A 14569-nucleotide genomic window follows, 5' to 3' on the forward strand; every position below is an offset into this window, starting at 1 on the left:
CTTCCTGATGTGTACCCTTGATTCCTGGCAAAAAGAAGAGCTGGTTGAGACTGAGTTGTGCTGGCTGAGACTAGTCGGGCTGGCCCCTGGGGTGCCTTTGGAAGGGACTTGAGGTATCTCCTCTGTGTTCTATTCCAGGGACAGAGTCAGGCTGGAGGGGAATCTGGATCTGGGCAGCTCCTGGACCAACAGAATGGAGCAGGAGGTGAGTGAATGGACAGGAGGAGGAGGGAGGGGGAGGAGATAGGGGCTGGGAATGAGGTGGAAACCCAGGACCCGGAGAGGAGAGGGCAGGCGCAGCGAGGGAGTGGTGGCAGAGAGAGAGGACTGGCTCTGATCACAGTCGGACAGGTCGTTGACCAGTTCTCTAGCAGCGAGGCCTGGAGATGAACTCATTGTCTTTGGAGCCTCATCCATAAAATAGGTGTTGCTGGATGGATGACGTGAAGCTATGTATCTGAAGCCACCGTGCCTAGGGGAGGACTTGTTCCCTTCCTGAGCCCTGTCTATATGCATCTGGACAGCCTGTGGGAGGGGGTCGGCTCTGCATTCCTGGGACTGGCCAGCTAGATGAGAGACTCCAGAGGGGAACGGCTTGTGGCCTCGCTGCCTGTCCTCTCCAGCTGTCCCCTCTGCTCCTGTAGAATCAGCGCTGGTCTCCGTCTATGTACATCTGGACTTTTCAGATAAGACCTGGCCCCATGAAGTCTCCAGGACCCTGACTCTCCCTGCTGCCTCAGCTTCCTCTTCCCCAAGGCCTCTTCTCACTGGCCTCAGACTCACAACAGGTACCACTTGCATGGGAAGGGGGCTGAGAGCGAATGAACAGGGGCTCCCGGGCCTCCTGCAGCCAACTTGCCTGAGATGCTGTGAGTCCCTCTATATTTCCCGGAGGAAGGGCTGCCTGGTTCTGTCTCTTGGCCCAGCTCCTTCCTCCCCTCCCTACCAGACAGACCCTTCCCTGCCTGCCCCATCCCCTATCTTCTAACTTTGACTGATGGCCCAAGGGACAGACAATGTGGGCACAGACCTCCACCTTCACCTGTTCCCTGGCCCCTGAGACATCTGCTGCTTCAAGCGCTGACTGAGGAGGCAGTCCTGATGCATGTGCCTGACTGAGGCACCTGTAGCTTGGAGATTGGTCCAGATACCCAGCCCTAAAGCCTCTCAGGCATCAGGCAGGTGTTCACCCTGCCCACCTAGCTTCCTCAGACAGCCTGCCCACCCCCTCTTCCCTTCTCTCTGTCACAGAGTGTAATGTCAACCACGAGGGGAATTTCTATTGTGCTTGCCTCTCTGGCTACCAGTGGAACACCAGCATCTGCCTCCATTACCCTCCTTGTCAAAGCCCCCAGAACCACCAGCCTTGTGGCTGCCTTGTCTTCAGCCATCCTGAACCCGGGTACTGCCAGTTGCTGCCACCTGGTGAGGAAGGTTGGGAACTTGGAAACCAATGACCTTAAGTGAAATGAATGCTCTCAGTGTGTTTTTCCTCTCTGAACCTGTAGTTTGGCCAGCTGGTCCAAGCACAGCTGCTCCTCTGGGTGGGAGAAAAAGCCAGCCATCACAGCAGATCACAGGCCCTGAGCTTGGAACCTGAGTAGGGAGACTAATGAGGGGGGCCCCAGAGACATAAGGACAAGGAGAGAATGTGCTGGAGTAACCCTGCTTTTTACCCTAGGAGGCAGGAAGCAGTTCCAGCAGCCCCAAGATGCCTGGAGGAGGGAGAGGCATAGACCAAAAAGGTTCTCTCTTTGGTTTCCAATAACAGATAGAGTCTTCCAGGCTGGCTTGCAGCAGCCACATTCAGATGCCCATCCAGGGACAAAAAGAAAAATTTAAAAAGCTAGGGAGGGAGTGTGGAGGAATGGGCTCCAGAGTCGGGGGGAGCGATTGCTCAGCTGCATCTGAGGGCCATGAGTCCCTCCTCCAGGGTCCCCTGTCACCTGCCTCCCTGCAGTCCCCGGGACCCTCAGCCTGAACTCCCAGCTGCAGATGCCTGGTGACACACTGAGCCTGACTCTTCTGCTGAGCCAGGAGGCCACCGACCTGAGCTGGTTCCTGAGGCACCCAGGGAGCCCCAGTCCCATCCTCCTGCAGCCAGGGACACAGGTGTCTGTGACTTCCAGCCACGGCCAGGCTGCCCTCAGTGTCTCCAACATGTCCCATCACTGGGCAGGTAGCCAGTCTGTCCTCTCCTTGCCTCCTTTCTCCTTCCTCTTACTTCCCTTCTTCCTCCTCTTCCTTCGCTGCTTTCCTTCACCTCTTCTTCCCACGCCTCCCTCCCCCCTCCTTCCTTCTTTTCTTTCCACTTCTTTCTCACCCTTTTCATCTTTCCACTTACCCATTCTGGGGAAACAAAGGCTAAGAGGTCCCTTGGTGTGAAAAATTGCAATGTGGAAAATTCTAAAAATGGCCAGCTGTTTTCACTGTGGTCTGGGACTTCTGAGACCCTTTTCAGGGTTTACAAAGTCACAACTATTGTCCTAATATGCTAAGATGTCATTTACCCCTTTCACTCCCACTCCCTCAGGTGTAGACAGTGGCCCTTTCCAGAGGTTACAGGGCCATCATAAGATTGAATGCAAAAGCAGATGGGAGAACCCAGACATGGGCGAGATTTGCAAACATGTAAAAAAAAAAATCACTTGTCTAATTATGTTTTGGAAAATGTAGTTACTTTTCATAAAAATGCTTCTGTTAACAAAAATACTACAATGTGGAGAATGTGGAGGATATAGTGTCAATGTCTGCTGAGAACAGATCCATGTTTTTCAAGATCCTAAAATGGCAGGGGTGGTGCAGGAAGGGCATCTGCTCTAGGGAGAGCATGAAATTCATGGGCATGGGCTGATAAAAAAGAGATCTCTTCTACCTCCTAGAAATCCTTCTTGGGGACAGGGAACACCCACCAAAGGGGCCATCCTGGGACCTTGCTTGCTGGGGTTAAGCACTGGGTGGCAGGCAGAGGACGGGAGCAAGGCTGTGGCTTGGAAAGTAGCAGCGATTCTGTGGTGCAGCAGGGCCCAGAGGAGCCACATAGCGCAGCAGACACGTGTCTGCAGGTGAGTACATGAGCTGCTTTGAGGCCCAGGGCTTCAAGTGGAACCTGCACGAGGTGGTGAGGGTGCCCTTGAAGGCGACAGATGTGGCTCGACTTCCAGACCAGCTGTCCATCTCCTGTGCCACCTCCCCTGGCTTCCAGCTGAGCTGCTGCATCCCCAGCACAAACCTGGCCTACACCGTGACCTGGAGCCCTGGAGAGGGCAGCAAAGGTATGAGAAGGGGCCAGCAGTCAGGGGTCAGAGGGACCAGGGGGCAGCTAGTCTCCTCCAGGCAACTAACTGAGTCTTTAGCTCATGAGAAACAGAGGCCACAGTTCAACCAGAGAGTGGGGTCCAAAGCCCACACTGCTTTCTACCCCATCAGAGCCTTGCCACGTCTATTGCCATAACATAACCGCATGTGTAGAGGAAACTTTTGCAAAATGCTGTTATCTACACAATCTCATTTAACTCTATGGAATTCATTTGATGATAGTCCCCATTTTACAAATGTGGAAATGGTGGAAACTGAGTCCTAGAGCTTGTTAGAGACCCCACAGTCCCCTCCAGCAAAATCCAAGCGCTCTTCCTCTGCCCAAGTGGAGCCCACACATCATTTGGCTCTTCCCCACTGCTTCCTCTGTTTCTGAATTGCTAGAAAGACTGAAACAGCATGTCAGAGCCTGCTGGGTTCCAGGCCTGTCCCTGGCCCAATGACAGTTCCCTTCTTTTGTTTTGCCCTCAGCCTCCTCCTTCAACGAGTCAGGCTCTCAGTGCTTTGTGTTGGCTGTTCAGCACTGCCCAATGACTGACACCGTGTACACTTGTGACCTGCAGAGCCCTGGCCTGGCTCCACTCAGGGTCCCCATCTCCATCACCATCATCCAGGGTACGTAGGGCTTGGGGTCCAGTGGGCGGGTCTCAGCTGCTTGCCTTGGGAGCATGGGCTCTCTTGCATGGCGCATCCCTGCCCTGGGCAACAGGACCAGGCTTCGGGGCCCGCACGTGCTTCTGCCCAAGAAGAGGCTCCGGTGAGGCTGTGATTGCTGAGTACCCCCTGCTTGTCATTCTTCAGATGGGGACATCACCTGCCCTGAGGATACCTCAGTGCTTACCTGGAATGTCACCAAGGCTGGCCACGTGGCACAGGCCCCATGTCCTGAGAGCAAGAGGGGCATAGTGAGGAGGTTTTGTGCAGCTGACGGAGTCTGGGGGCCTGTCCACAGCAGCTGCACAGATGCGAGGCTCCTGGCCTTGTTCATTAGAGCCAAGGTGAAGCTTCCACCCTGCTGCCCACATGCCCCTCCACAGCCCACCCCAGCCTCTCTAGGACCCCGCTTGCAGACCCTTTTCCCCGAGGCCCAACCCACAAGCTGCTCAGCTTCTCTGAACTGGAGCCCTAGCAGAGCCAGGAAGTAGGTGTGGGAGGGCTCAAGGGGGCCCGCAATCTCCATGGGGCTGGGATGCTCTTCTCAAACCATCATTCTACTACGTGTCCCGCTTCCTGCTGTCTTGTCTGTCTCAGCTGCTGCAGGCAGGCCAGGGCAGTCCTGCTGAGGAGGTACCACAGATCCTGGCACAGCTGCCAGGGCAGGCGGCAGAGGCAAGTTCACCCTCCGACTTACTGACCCTGCTGAGCACCATGAAATACCTGGCCAAGGCGGTGGCAAAGGCCAGAATACAGCTTGACCGCAGCGCCCTGAAGGTGAGATCTCTGAGCCACAGTGGTTGCCAGCTGGGCAGTCAGGGGGTGAAGACTCCCCATCTGTGGGCACTTCTGTCCCTCTGACATCACCATGGGCTGTCAGGCAGCAGACCTTTCCAGAGTCCGGGGTCTTGCTCCTGGTCCATTTCTTCTCTCAGACACCAGCCTCTGAGGCTGCAGAATGGAGAAGGCCTGGCGCTGGGAGCACATGGGGGCTGGAGGCAGGAAAGGGTGTGGAGACAGGAGGCCCGAGGCGTGTGTGCGCAAGCAGGCGTGTGGCTATGACACAGACAGGAAGTTTCCATGAAGACGCTAAAGTGTGCTTGGCTTTGCCGGGCTCACCTAAATCGGCTCTCAGTATGGGCATCCATTGGTGACCCATGAGCTGCAGCCAAAAGTTAACAAAGGGCAATGACATTACACACCGTTCATGCCTGGGAATACATAGCATATGTGAATGCACAGACATGCGTGTGGCCGTCACCTCCAGGACACGGTGCCCTCTATCACTGCTGGTCACCATTCCTAGCTTTGCAGACCTGGAGGTGCCAAAGAATGGGAGAAGTCCCTTCTGAGAACCTGGGTGGCCCCAAGGGATGGAGGGGGAAGAAGGCTTTTCAGCAGAGGGACTGGGTGCAGGTCAGGGGACATATCCTTAAAGACGCCCCAAGGTGGTTGGCCGAACAGCTCCCCGTTCTTCCCGTCTAGAAAGTCTCCCTTCACAGGCCTGTCTTCCTCTCCCTTTTCTCTCCAACCTTGGGTCACACCCTGGACTGGGAAGGGAAGGTGTGGGGCTGTAGTTCTCACTGCCCCCGGCTCAGTCCTGTGGGCACCAGCAGACGGGGCTCATCTTTCTGTTGGGTGCTGCAGAATCTCCTGATTGCCACAGACAAGGTCCTAGATATGGACACCAGGTCTCTGTGGACCCTGGCCCAAGCCCGGAAGCCCTGGGCAGGCTCAACTCTCCTGCTGGCTGTGGAGACCCTGGCATGCAGCCTGTGCCCACAGGACCACCCCTTCACCTTCAGCTTGCCCAATGTGCTGCTGCAGAGCCAGCTGTTTGGACCCACGTTTCCTGCTGACTACAGCATCTCCTTCCCTACTCGGCCCCCACTGCAGGCTCAGATTCCCAGGCACTCACTGGCCCCACTGGTCCGTAATGGAACTGAAATAAGTATTACTAGCCTGGTGTTGCAAAAACTGGACCACCTTCTGCCTTCAAACTATGGACAAGGGCTGGGGGATTCCCTCTATGCCACTCCTGGCCTGGTCCTTGTCATTTCCATCATGGCAGGCGACCAGGCCTTCAGCCAGGGCGAGGTCATCATGGATTTTGGGAACACGGATGGTTCCCCTCACTGTGTCTTCTGGGATCACAGCCTCTTCCAGGGCAGGGGGGGTTGGTCCAAAGAAGGGTGCCAGGCACAGGCGGCCAGTGGCAGCCCCACTGCTCGGTGCCTCTGCCAGCACCTCACTGCCTTCTCCGTCCTCATGTCCCCACACACTGTTCCGGAAGAACCCGCTCTGGCGCTGCTGACTCAAGTGGGCTTGGGAGCTTCCATACTGGCGCTGCTTGTGTGCCTGGGTGTGTACAGGCTGGTCTGGAGAGTCGTGGTGCGGAACAAGGTCTCCTATTTCCGCCACGCCGCCCTGCTCAACATGGTGCTCTGCTTGCTGGCCGCAGACACTTGCTTCCTAGGCGCCCCCTTCCTCCCTCCAGGGCCCCGAAGCCCGCTCTGCCTGGCTGCCACCTTCCTCTGTCATTTCCTCTACCTGGCCACCTTTTTCTGGATGCTGGCGCAGGCCCTGGTGTTGGCCCACCAGCTGCTCTTTGTCTTTCACCAGCTGCCGAAGCACCGAGTTCTCCCCCTGATGGTGCTTCTGGGCTACCTGTGCCCACTGGGGTTGGCGGGTGTCACCCTGGGGCTCTACCTACCTCAAGGGCAATACCTGAGGGAGGGGGAATGCTGGTTGGATGGGAAGGGAGGGGCGTTATACACCTTCGTGGGGCCAGTGCTGGCTATTGTAGGTGTGAATGGGCTGGTACTAGCCATGGCCATGCTGAAGTTGCTGAGACCTTCGCTGTCAGAGGGACCCCCAGCGGAGAAGCGCCAAGCTCTGCTGGGGGTGATCAAAGCCCTGCTCATTCTCACACCCATCTTTGGCCTCACCTGGGGGCTGGGCCTGGCCACTCTGTTAGAGGAAGTCTCCGTGGTCCCTCATTACATCTTCACCATTCTCAACACCCTCCAGGTAGGTGATAGGGGGTGGCTGTGCTTTTTGCCCTTTTAGATGGTCTAAGTCACTGCCGATCTCTTCTCTAGGAGGTATCAAGGCGTAGCAGAAGAAACATAGGTTCAGGAATTTTGGAAGGCTTAGGAGTGGATCCCAGTTCCTCCACTGAGTAGCTGGATAACTTCAGACAAATTATATAACCTCTCTGAGCTTTGGTTTTCTTATCTGTAAAATAATAGCTGATTTTGTTGGAGAACTCAGGAAATTATCAGTACCCAATCCTTTACTATCCCTTTTATAACGATAACAATAAGAAAAGCATCTGAAATAGATCCTATGCACCAAATGGTGGTAACAAAAATTGAGACGAGAAGCCTTTGCATGTGAATTACACAGGACAGAAGGAGCACGTTGATTCGGGTAGATCCCTTCCTCCTTGACCAGCTTATCCCCATGTCCCTCTTCTCAGGGTGTCTTCATCCTATTGTTTGGTTGCCTCATGGACAAGAAGGTGAGTCTGCCCACCTAACCCCCTGCCTCACTTGCAGCCCACAGGCCGGGGCTGTGGCTGGCATAAGTGGAGCATTTACCTCTCCCACAGGTACAAGAAGCTTTGCGCAAACGCTTCTGCCGTGCCCAAGCCCCCAGCTCCACCATCTCCCTGGTGAGTTGCTGGCTTCAGATCCTCAGCTCTCCCTCCGAGAGCATGTCAGAAGGCATTCCACGGCCTTCCTCAGAGGACATGGGCACAGCCAGAAGTTGAGAGAAGACTGGGGTTGTTTTTTAGAATGAGCAGGTTTCAGGTTCCAGCTCCCCACCGGTGAAATGAGCAGCCTGGTCAGAGCAGTCAGGATCAGGGTCCCGGGTTCCTGATCATCACCTGGACTCCTGCTGATTCTCTTGTCTCTGGTTTCTCCATCTAAAAATCTGCCTCCAGTTAGCATTTGAAGGAAAAGTGTGGGATCAGAACTCATGGGAGTTACTATAGTGGAGAGCAAAATTTCTAGGATTCCTGCAGCCCAGGCAGGAGTGCATGTGAGAAAGTAAAACGGATACAACTTCTTCAAGGGAGAGTTGACAATAATAATAATCGCCCTGCAATTGGGCCTTTCCACCCCTTCCTAGTCCACAAATGAAGGCTACATCTTGGAACACAGCAAAGGAGGAAGTGACACTGCCAGGTGAGAACTAGACTTTCTCAGGGGCAGTGTAAGCAGGGTGGATTGAGGACGGTGTGGCAAAGGCCAAACCAACTTTGCCAAACTCCTGGCAAAGTTCTGGAGAGAAGCCTCCTCTTTCTATACTCAGCCCACACCAAAGGGTAGGAAACAGGTTTTTCTAGGGTAGCCATTGCTAGATGGGTGGGGGACGGTGGAAATGTCAGAGAGCAGAAGGCATAGCTAGCACCTTCTCTTGCTTTCCAAGAAAGCAAGAAGTTTCACCACCACCAGTCCTTGACTCAGTTTCTCTGAAAATTCCTTTTCACATTATCACACTTCTTATTATCATGAGAGTCATGCCTTGAAGGGATTGCCATGGGTGGGCTTGGTATCCAGAGGGGAGGGCAGCCTGCAGAAGTTGGGTGCGGTATCCATTCACCACTCCCGAGCTCTTTCACAGGAAGACAGATGCTTCAGAGTGAACCACACACGGACCCATGTTCCTGCAAGGGAGTTGAGGCTATGTGCTTGAACCTACCAGATGAGCCCTGGCCCAATGCTCTGAACTCTTCCTGCCTCCCGGAGCTCAGCCCTTGATAAAGTCAGGCTTCTATTTCCCTTAGTCACACTCATTTATCTTATAGCTCACCCCTTCTCATTTCTAAAGTATCCAGCAAGAATAGCAGGAAAAATTAGCTAAAGGCACCTAATGAATAAGGCTGCCTTTGCTCCAGAAATAATCAACAGATATCAAAGTGCGTAATAATTACAAGTAAACTTTCTCAACCAGTTTTTAACTATAACAATACATGTTGTGAATGAATATGTTTGATAAAAATGGTTTTAATTGACCTATTCAGCGATTTCTGATGATTTCTTTTGCAATAGTTATGAAGAAAGGACGACTTAATTGACAGGAACCTCTGATCTTCCAAACATTGGAGATGAAGGGCAGGACTTGGTTTGTCTCTTCTCAAGTTTAGGAAAAGATGAAGTTAATTGGTCCCTCTTTCTCTAACCTTTAAAAAAAATAAATATAAAATGTAAGTTTCACAACCATATCCATGTATAGAAAGAGGTATTGATTGATATGAGCACATTGTAAGAATAGGTTATACAAATTTAAAGTTTAATATAAATTTATATCAATTAATAGCATTTAATTTATATTTAAAAATTAATACTAGATATAGAGAAGATAGATTTAACAAAATCTTTTTGAAGAGACCAAGATACCTATCTGGCTGAATTAACTTAGGGAATTCACCAGAGGAAGATACAGGATTCTGAGAAATTTTTAAACTAGATACATGAAAGAAGTGATGAATCAGTCTTTGTTAATTATGCAATTCATGGATATTTTTTATAAAATGGGATGGGGCATTTTCTGTTAAAACAAAAATGGATATGTTATCACGTGCTGTTGAAAACACTTTTCTTACAAACACCATGCTCTCACTTAATGATTAGTGTGAATATTTCAATTGTGTATAAATTGGCCCAAATGTTTCTATAAGTGGATTCATTATCCTTTCAAAGAGGAGCCACCACAGGATACAAAATTAATGTGCAAAAATCACAAGCATTCTTATACACCAGTAACAGACAAACAGAGAGCCAAATCATGAATGAACTTCCATTCACAATTGCTTCAAAGAGAATAAAATACCTAGGAATCCAGCTTACAAGGGATGTAAAGGACCTCTTCAAGGAGAACTACAAACCACTGCTCAGTGAAATAAAAGAGGACACAAACAAATGGAAGAACATACCATGCTCATGGATAGGAAGAATCAATATCGTGAAAATGGCCATACTGCCCAAGGTTATTTATAGATTCAATGCCATCCCCATCAAGCTACCAATGAGTTTCTTCACAGAATTGGAAAAAACTGCTTTAAAGTTCATATGGAACCAAAAAAGAGCCCGCATCTCCAAGACAATCCTAAGTCAAAAGAACAAAGCTGGAGGCATCACGCTACCTGACTTCAAACTATACTACAAGGCTACAGTAACCAAAACGCGTGGTACTGGTACCAAAACAGAGATATAGACCAATGGAACAGAACAGAGTCCTCAGAAATAATACCACACATCTACAGCCATCTGATCTTTGACAAACCTGAGAGAAACAAGAAATGGGGAAAGGATTCCCTATTTAATAAATGGTGCTGGGAAAATTGGCTAGCCATAAGTAGAAAGCTGAAACTGGATCCTTTCCTTACTCCTTATACAAAAATTAATTCAAGATGGATTAGAGACTTAAATGTTAGACCTAATACCATAAAAACCCTAGAGGAAAACCTAGGTAGTACCATTCAGGACATAGGCATGGGCAAAGACTTCATGTCTAAAACACCAAAAGCAACGGCAGCAAAAGCCAAAATTGACAAATGGGATCTCATTAAACTAAAGAGCTTCTGCACAGCAAAAGAAACTACCATCAGAGTGAACAGGCAACCTACAGAATGGGAGAAAATTTTTGCAATCTACTCATCTGACAAAGGGCTAATATCCAGAACCTACAAAGAACTCAGACAAATTTACAAGAAAAAAACAACCCCATCAAAAAGTGGGCAAAGGATATGAACAGACATTTCTCAAAAGAAGACATTCATACAGCCAACAGACACATGAAAAAATGCTCATCATCACTGGCCATCAGAGAAATGCAAATCAAAACCACAATGAGATACCATCTCACACCAGTTAGAATGGCGATCATTAAAAAGTCAGGAAACAACAGGTGCTGGAGAGGATGTGGAGAAATAGGAACACTTTTACACTGTTGGTGGGATTGTAAACTAGTTCAACCATTATGGAAAACAGTATGGCGATTCCTCAAGGATCTAGAACTAGATGTACCATATGACCCAGCCATCCCATTACTGGGTATATACCCAAAGGATTATAAATCATGCTGCTATAAAGACACATGCACACGTATGTTTATTGCGGCACTATTCACAATAGCAAAGACTTGGAATCAACCCAAATGTCCATCAGTGACAGACTGGATTAAGAAATGTGGCACATATACACCATGGAATACTATGCAGCCATAAAAAAGGATGAGTTTGTGTCCTTTGTAGGGACATGGATGCAGCTGGAAACCATCATTCTTAGCAAACTATCACAAGAACAGAAAACCAAACACCGCATGTTCTCACTCATAGGTGGGAACTGAACAATGAGATCACTTGGACTCGGGAAGGGGAACATCACACACCGGGGCCTATCATGGGGAGGGGGGATGGGGGAGGGATTGCATTGGGAGTTATACCTGATGTAAATGACGAGTTGATGGGTGCTGATGAGTTGATGGGTGCAGCACAGCAACATGGCACAAGTATACATATGTAACAAACCTGCACGTTATGCACATGTACCCTAGAACTTAAAGTATAATAATAATAAAAAATAAATAAAAATAAAAGAGGAGCCACCAATACAGCAGGGCCGTCATGCTGTTTCTAAGCCTCACACTGACTCCAGCCCTGTAGGAGGCAGGTGGTGACTAAGATAGGGCAGGCTCTGCCTTGTAGCATAGACACCTGTCAACTCCACTTCATTTCACTTTCACTTCATTGATAGTTACAGTTTTCATTTTAAAAATTACAAAAGTATCTTTTGGTTACAAATCCAAATAATACTCTTTCACTTTAGAAGCAACAGGGTCCCCTTTCTGAGTGCGCTTCTGTAGATATATGTGCTCTAATTTTCCTTCGCAATTGTTTGCACGTACTCAATGTATGCTCTGCTGGTAAAAACACACAGAATTACACCGGGCACTGTGGCTCACGCCTGTAATCCCAGCACTTTGGGAGGCCCAGGTGGGCAGATCACATGAGATCGGGAATTCAAGACCAGCCTGGCCAACATGGTGAAACCCTGTCTCCACTAAATATACAAAAATTCACCAGATGTGGTGGCATGTTCCTGTAGTCCCAGCCACTTGGGAGGCTGAGGCAAGAGAATTGCTTGAACCAGGGAGACGGAGGTTGCAGTGAGCCAAGATCGCACCACTCTACTCCAGCCTGGGCAACAGAGAGACTCCATCCAAAAAAAAACCCAAAAAAAGGCCACACCACTGAATATTAACCCATTGTGAGATATATGATTTGCAAATATTTTCTGCCATTCCATAGGTTACCTTTTTACTCGTTAATTGTGCCCTTTTATGCAGTTTTTAATTTTTATGAAATCCAGTTTAATCTATTTTTCCTTTGTTGCCTATGCCCTTGGTGCCATATCCAAGAAATCATTGCCAAATCTAATGTCATGTATTTTCCCCCATGTTTTCTTTTAAGTGTTTATAAAACTGTAAGTTTTAGCTTTTCTCTTTCTTTAGGTCTTTGATCCGTTTGAGTTCATTTTTGTATAGGGTGTAAGGTAAGGGTCCAACTTCATTATTTTGCATGTGGATGTCCAGTTTCCCCAACACCATTTGCTGAAAAGACTGTCCTTTCCCCAATGAATGGTCTTGGCACTGTTTTTGGCACTGTTGTCAAAAAGCATCTGATGGCCGAGTGCAGTGGCTCACACCTGTAATCCCAGCACTTTGGGAGACAGAGGCGGGTGGATCACTTGAGGCCAGGAGTTCAAGATCATGTTGGCCTGGCCACATGGTGAAACCCTGTCTCTACTAAAAATACAAAAAAATTTAGCCAGGCATGGTGATGCATGCCTGTAGTCCCAGCTACTCGGGAGGCTAAGGCCGTAGATTGCTAGAACCTGGGAGGCAGAGGTTGCAGTGAGCCGAGATCGCTCCACTGCACTCCAGCCTTGGGTAACAGAGCAAGACTGTGTCCCAACCCCCACCCCACCCCAAAACAAAACAAAAAAAGCATTTGACTATATATGTGAGGATTTATTTCTAGGCTTAAAACAAACAATTAACTCCAGACTTTATTCAGATTTCACCAGTTTTTCCATGAACGTCCTTTTTCTGTTTCAGAATCCAGTCCAGGATATTACATCACATTTAGTTGTCATGTCTCCTTAGCCTCCATTGATCTACGACAAATTCTCAGCATTTCCTTTTTATGACCTTGATAGTTTCGAGTATTGGTCAAGCATTTCATAGACTGTCCCTCAGTTTGGGTTTGCCTGTTTTCTCATGATTCGACTGGATTATGAATATTTGGAAAGAATACCACAGAGGTTAAGTGTACCTTGATTACATCTTAGGAGGCATGTGCATCCACATGGCAGCACTGATGATGTTAACCTTGATCGCCTGGTTAAGCTGCGGTTTGCCGTTTCTCCACTGTAAGGCTCCCTTTTTCCCTTTCCATACAGTATGTACTGGAGTTGAGTCACGAAGTCCAGCCCACACTCAAAGGGGATGGGTATGCTCCACCTCCTGGAGTCCAGAGTATCTACGGGTATTATTTGGAATTCTTCAGTAAGGAAGATGTGTCTCTTTTCCCTTCCCTTAGCTGTTTTAGAAACTATTTTTACCTCGTCTGTAGGCATCCTACTTAGTTTTGCTTGTTTTTGAAACTTTCCTGTCAATGATCATGAGTTATTTACAATATTTTGCTATTAAGAGCAATGCAGCTGTGAGCAGGCTTGTACATGTTTCCTGGACTAATGTGCACGTTCTCTTAGGGAGTACTCCTAAGAGCGGAAATGCTGGGTCACAGACCTTGTGTCTTGTATTCAGACGTACAAGAATATGCTAGATTTTTTTTTTTTTTTTTGAGACAGAGTCTCACTTTGTCGCCCAGGCTGGAGTGCAGTGGCGTGATCTTGGCTCACTGCAAGCTCCGCCTACTGGGTTCCATTCTCCTGCCTCAGACTTCCAAGTAGCTGGGACTACAGGCGTCCACCACCACGCCCAGCTAATTTTTTGTGTGTGTGTGTCTTTAGTAGAGACAGGGTTTCACAGTGTTAGCCAGGATGGTCTCGATCTCCTGACCTCATGATCCGCCTGCCCTGGGCTCCCAGAGTGCTGGGATTACAGGTGTGAGCCACCGCGCCCGGTCCAATTGCCAGACTGTTTTTCAAAGTGGTTTTGCCAATTTGCATTCTCACCAGCAGCATATAAAGTTCTAATTGGTCCACATCCAAGACCAACAGTGGTATTCTCAGTCTTGTTAATTTTTGCCAGTCTGGTAGGTGTATCTCATTATGATCTTAATTTGTTTTTCCTGATTACTACTGAGCATCTTGTTATTTACCATTTGCATATCCTTTTCTAAAAATTATGTGTTAAGATCTTTTGCCTTTTTTTTTTTTTTTTTTTTTTGAGACGGAGTCTCGCTCTTCGCCAAGAGCTGGAGTGCAGTGGTGCAATCTCAGCTCACTGTTAACCTCCACCTCCCGGGTTCAAGCGATTCTCCTGCCTCAGCCTCCTGAGTAGCTGGGATTACAGGCACACGCCACCATGCCCGGCTATTTTTTGTATTTTTAGTAGAGAC

The 14569-nt window shown here is 49.1% G+C and overlaps 2 protein-coding genes across 21 annotated transcripts in view; one reads left to right on the forward strand and one right to left on the reverse strand.

Moving 5' to 3' along the window:
* The window catches only part of ADGRF3 (adhesion G protein-coupled receptor F3), a 41880-nt gene extending 32318 nt beyond the window's left edge, over window positions 1–9562 (forward strand). For 7 of the 20 annotated variants that reach the window (XM_050753610.1, XM_050753606.1, XM_050753609.1 and 4 more), the window contains 13 exons: window positions 139–205; window positions 645–788; window positions 1252–1425; window positions 1961–2179; window positions 3066–3275; window positions 3790–3933; window positions 4120–4316; window positions 4570–4749; window positions 5620–7002; window positions 7454–7495; window positions 7586–7648; window positions 8110–8165; window positions 8605–9562. In XM_050753610.1, coding sequence (XP_050609567.1) covers window positions 139–205; window positions 645–788; window positions 1252–1425; window positions 1961–2179; window positions 3066–3275; window positions 3790–3933; window positions 4120–4316; window positions 4570–4749; window positions 5620–7002; window positions 7454–7495; window positions 7586–7648; window positions 8110–8165; window positions 8605–8626 — 2901 coding nt within the window. In that variant the 3' untranslated portion in view covers window positions 8627–9562. Of the gene's footprint in view, window positions 1–138; window positions 206–644; window positions 789–1251; window positions 1426–1933; window positions 2180–3065; window positions 3276–3789; window positions 3934–4119; window positions 4317–4569; window positions 4750–5619; window positions 7003–7453; window positions 7496–7585 lie in introns of all 20 variants that reach the window. The other 13 variants (XM_050753593.1, XM_050753595.1, XM_050753594.1 and 10 more) reach the window with 9 other exon arrangements.
* The window catches only part of DRC1 (dynein regulatory complex subunit 1), a 265623-nt gene that overhangs the window by 142732 nt on the left and 108322 nt on the right, over window positions 1–14569 (reverse strand). The gene's annotated exons all lie outside the window — the stretch shown is intronic.

Source organism: Macaca thibetana, chromosome 13 (assembly GCF_024542745.1).
Source record: "Macaca thibetana thibetana isolate TM-01 chromosome 13, ASM2454274v1, whole genome shotgun sequence".
Taxonomy (NCBI): Eukaryota; Metazoa; Chordata; class Mammalia; order Primates; family Cercopithecidae; genus Macaca; species Macaca thibetana.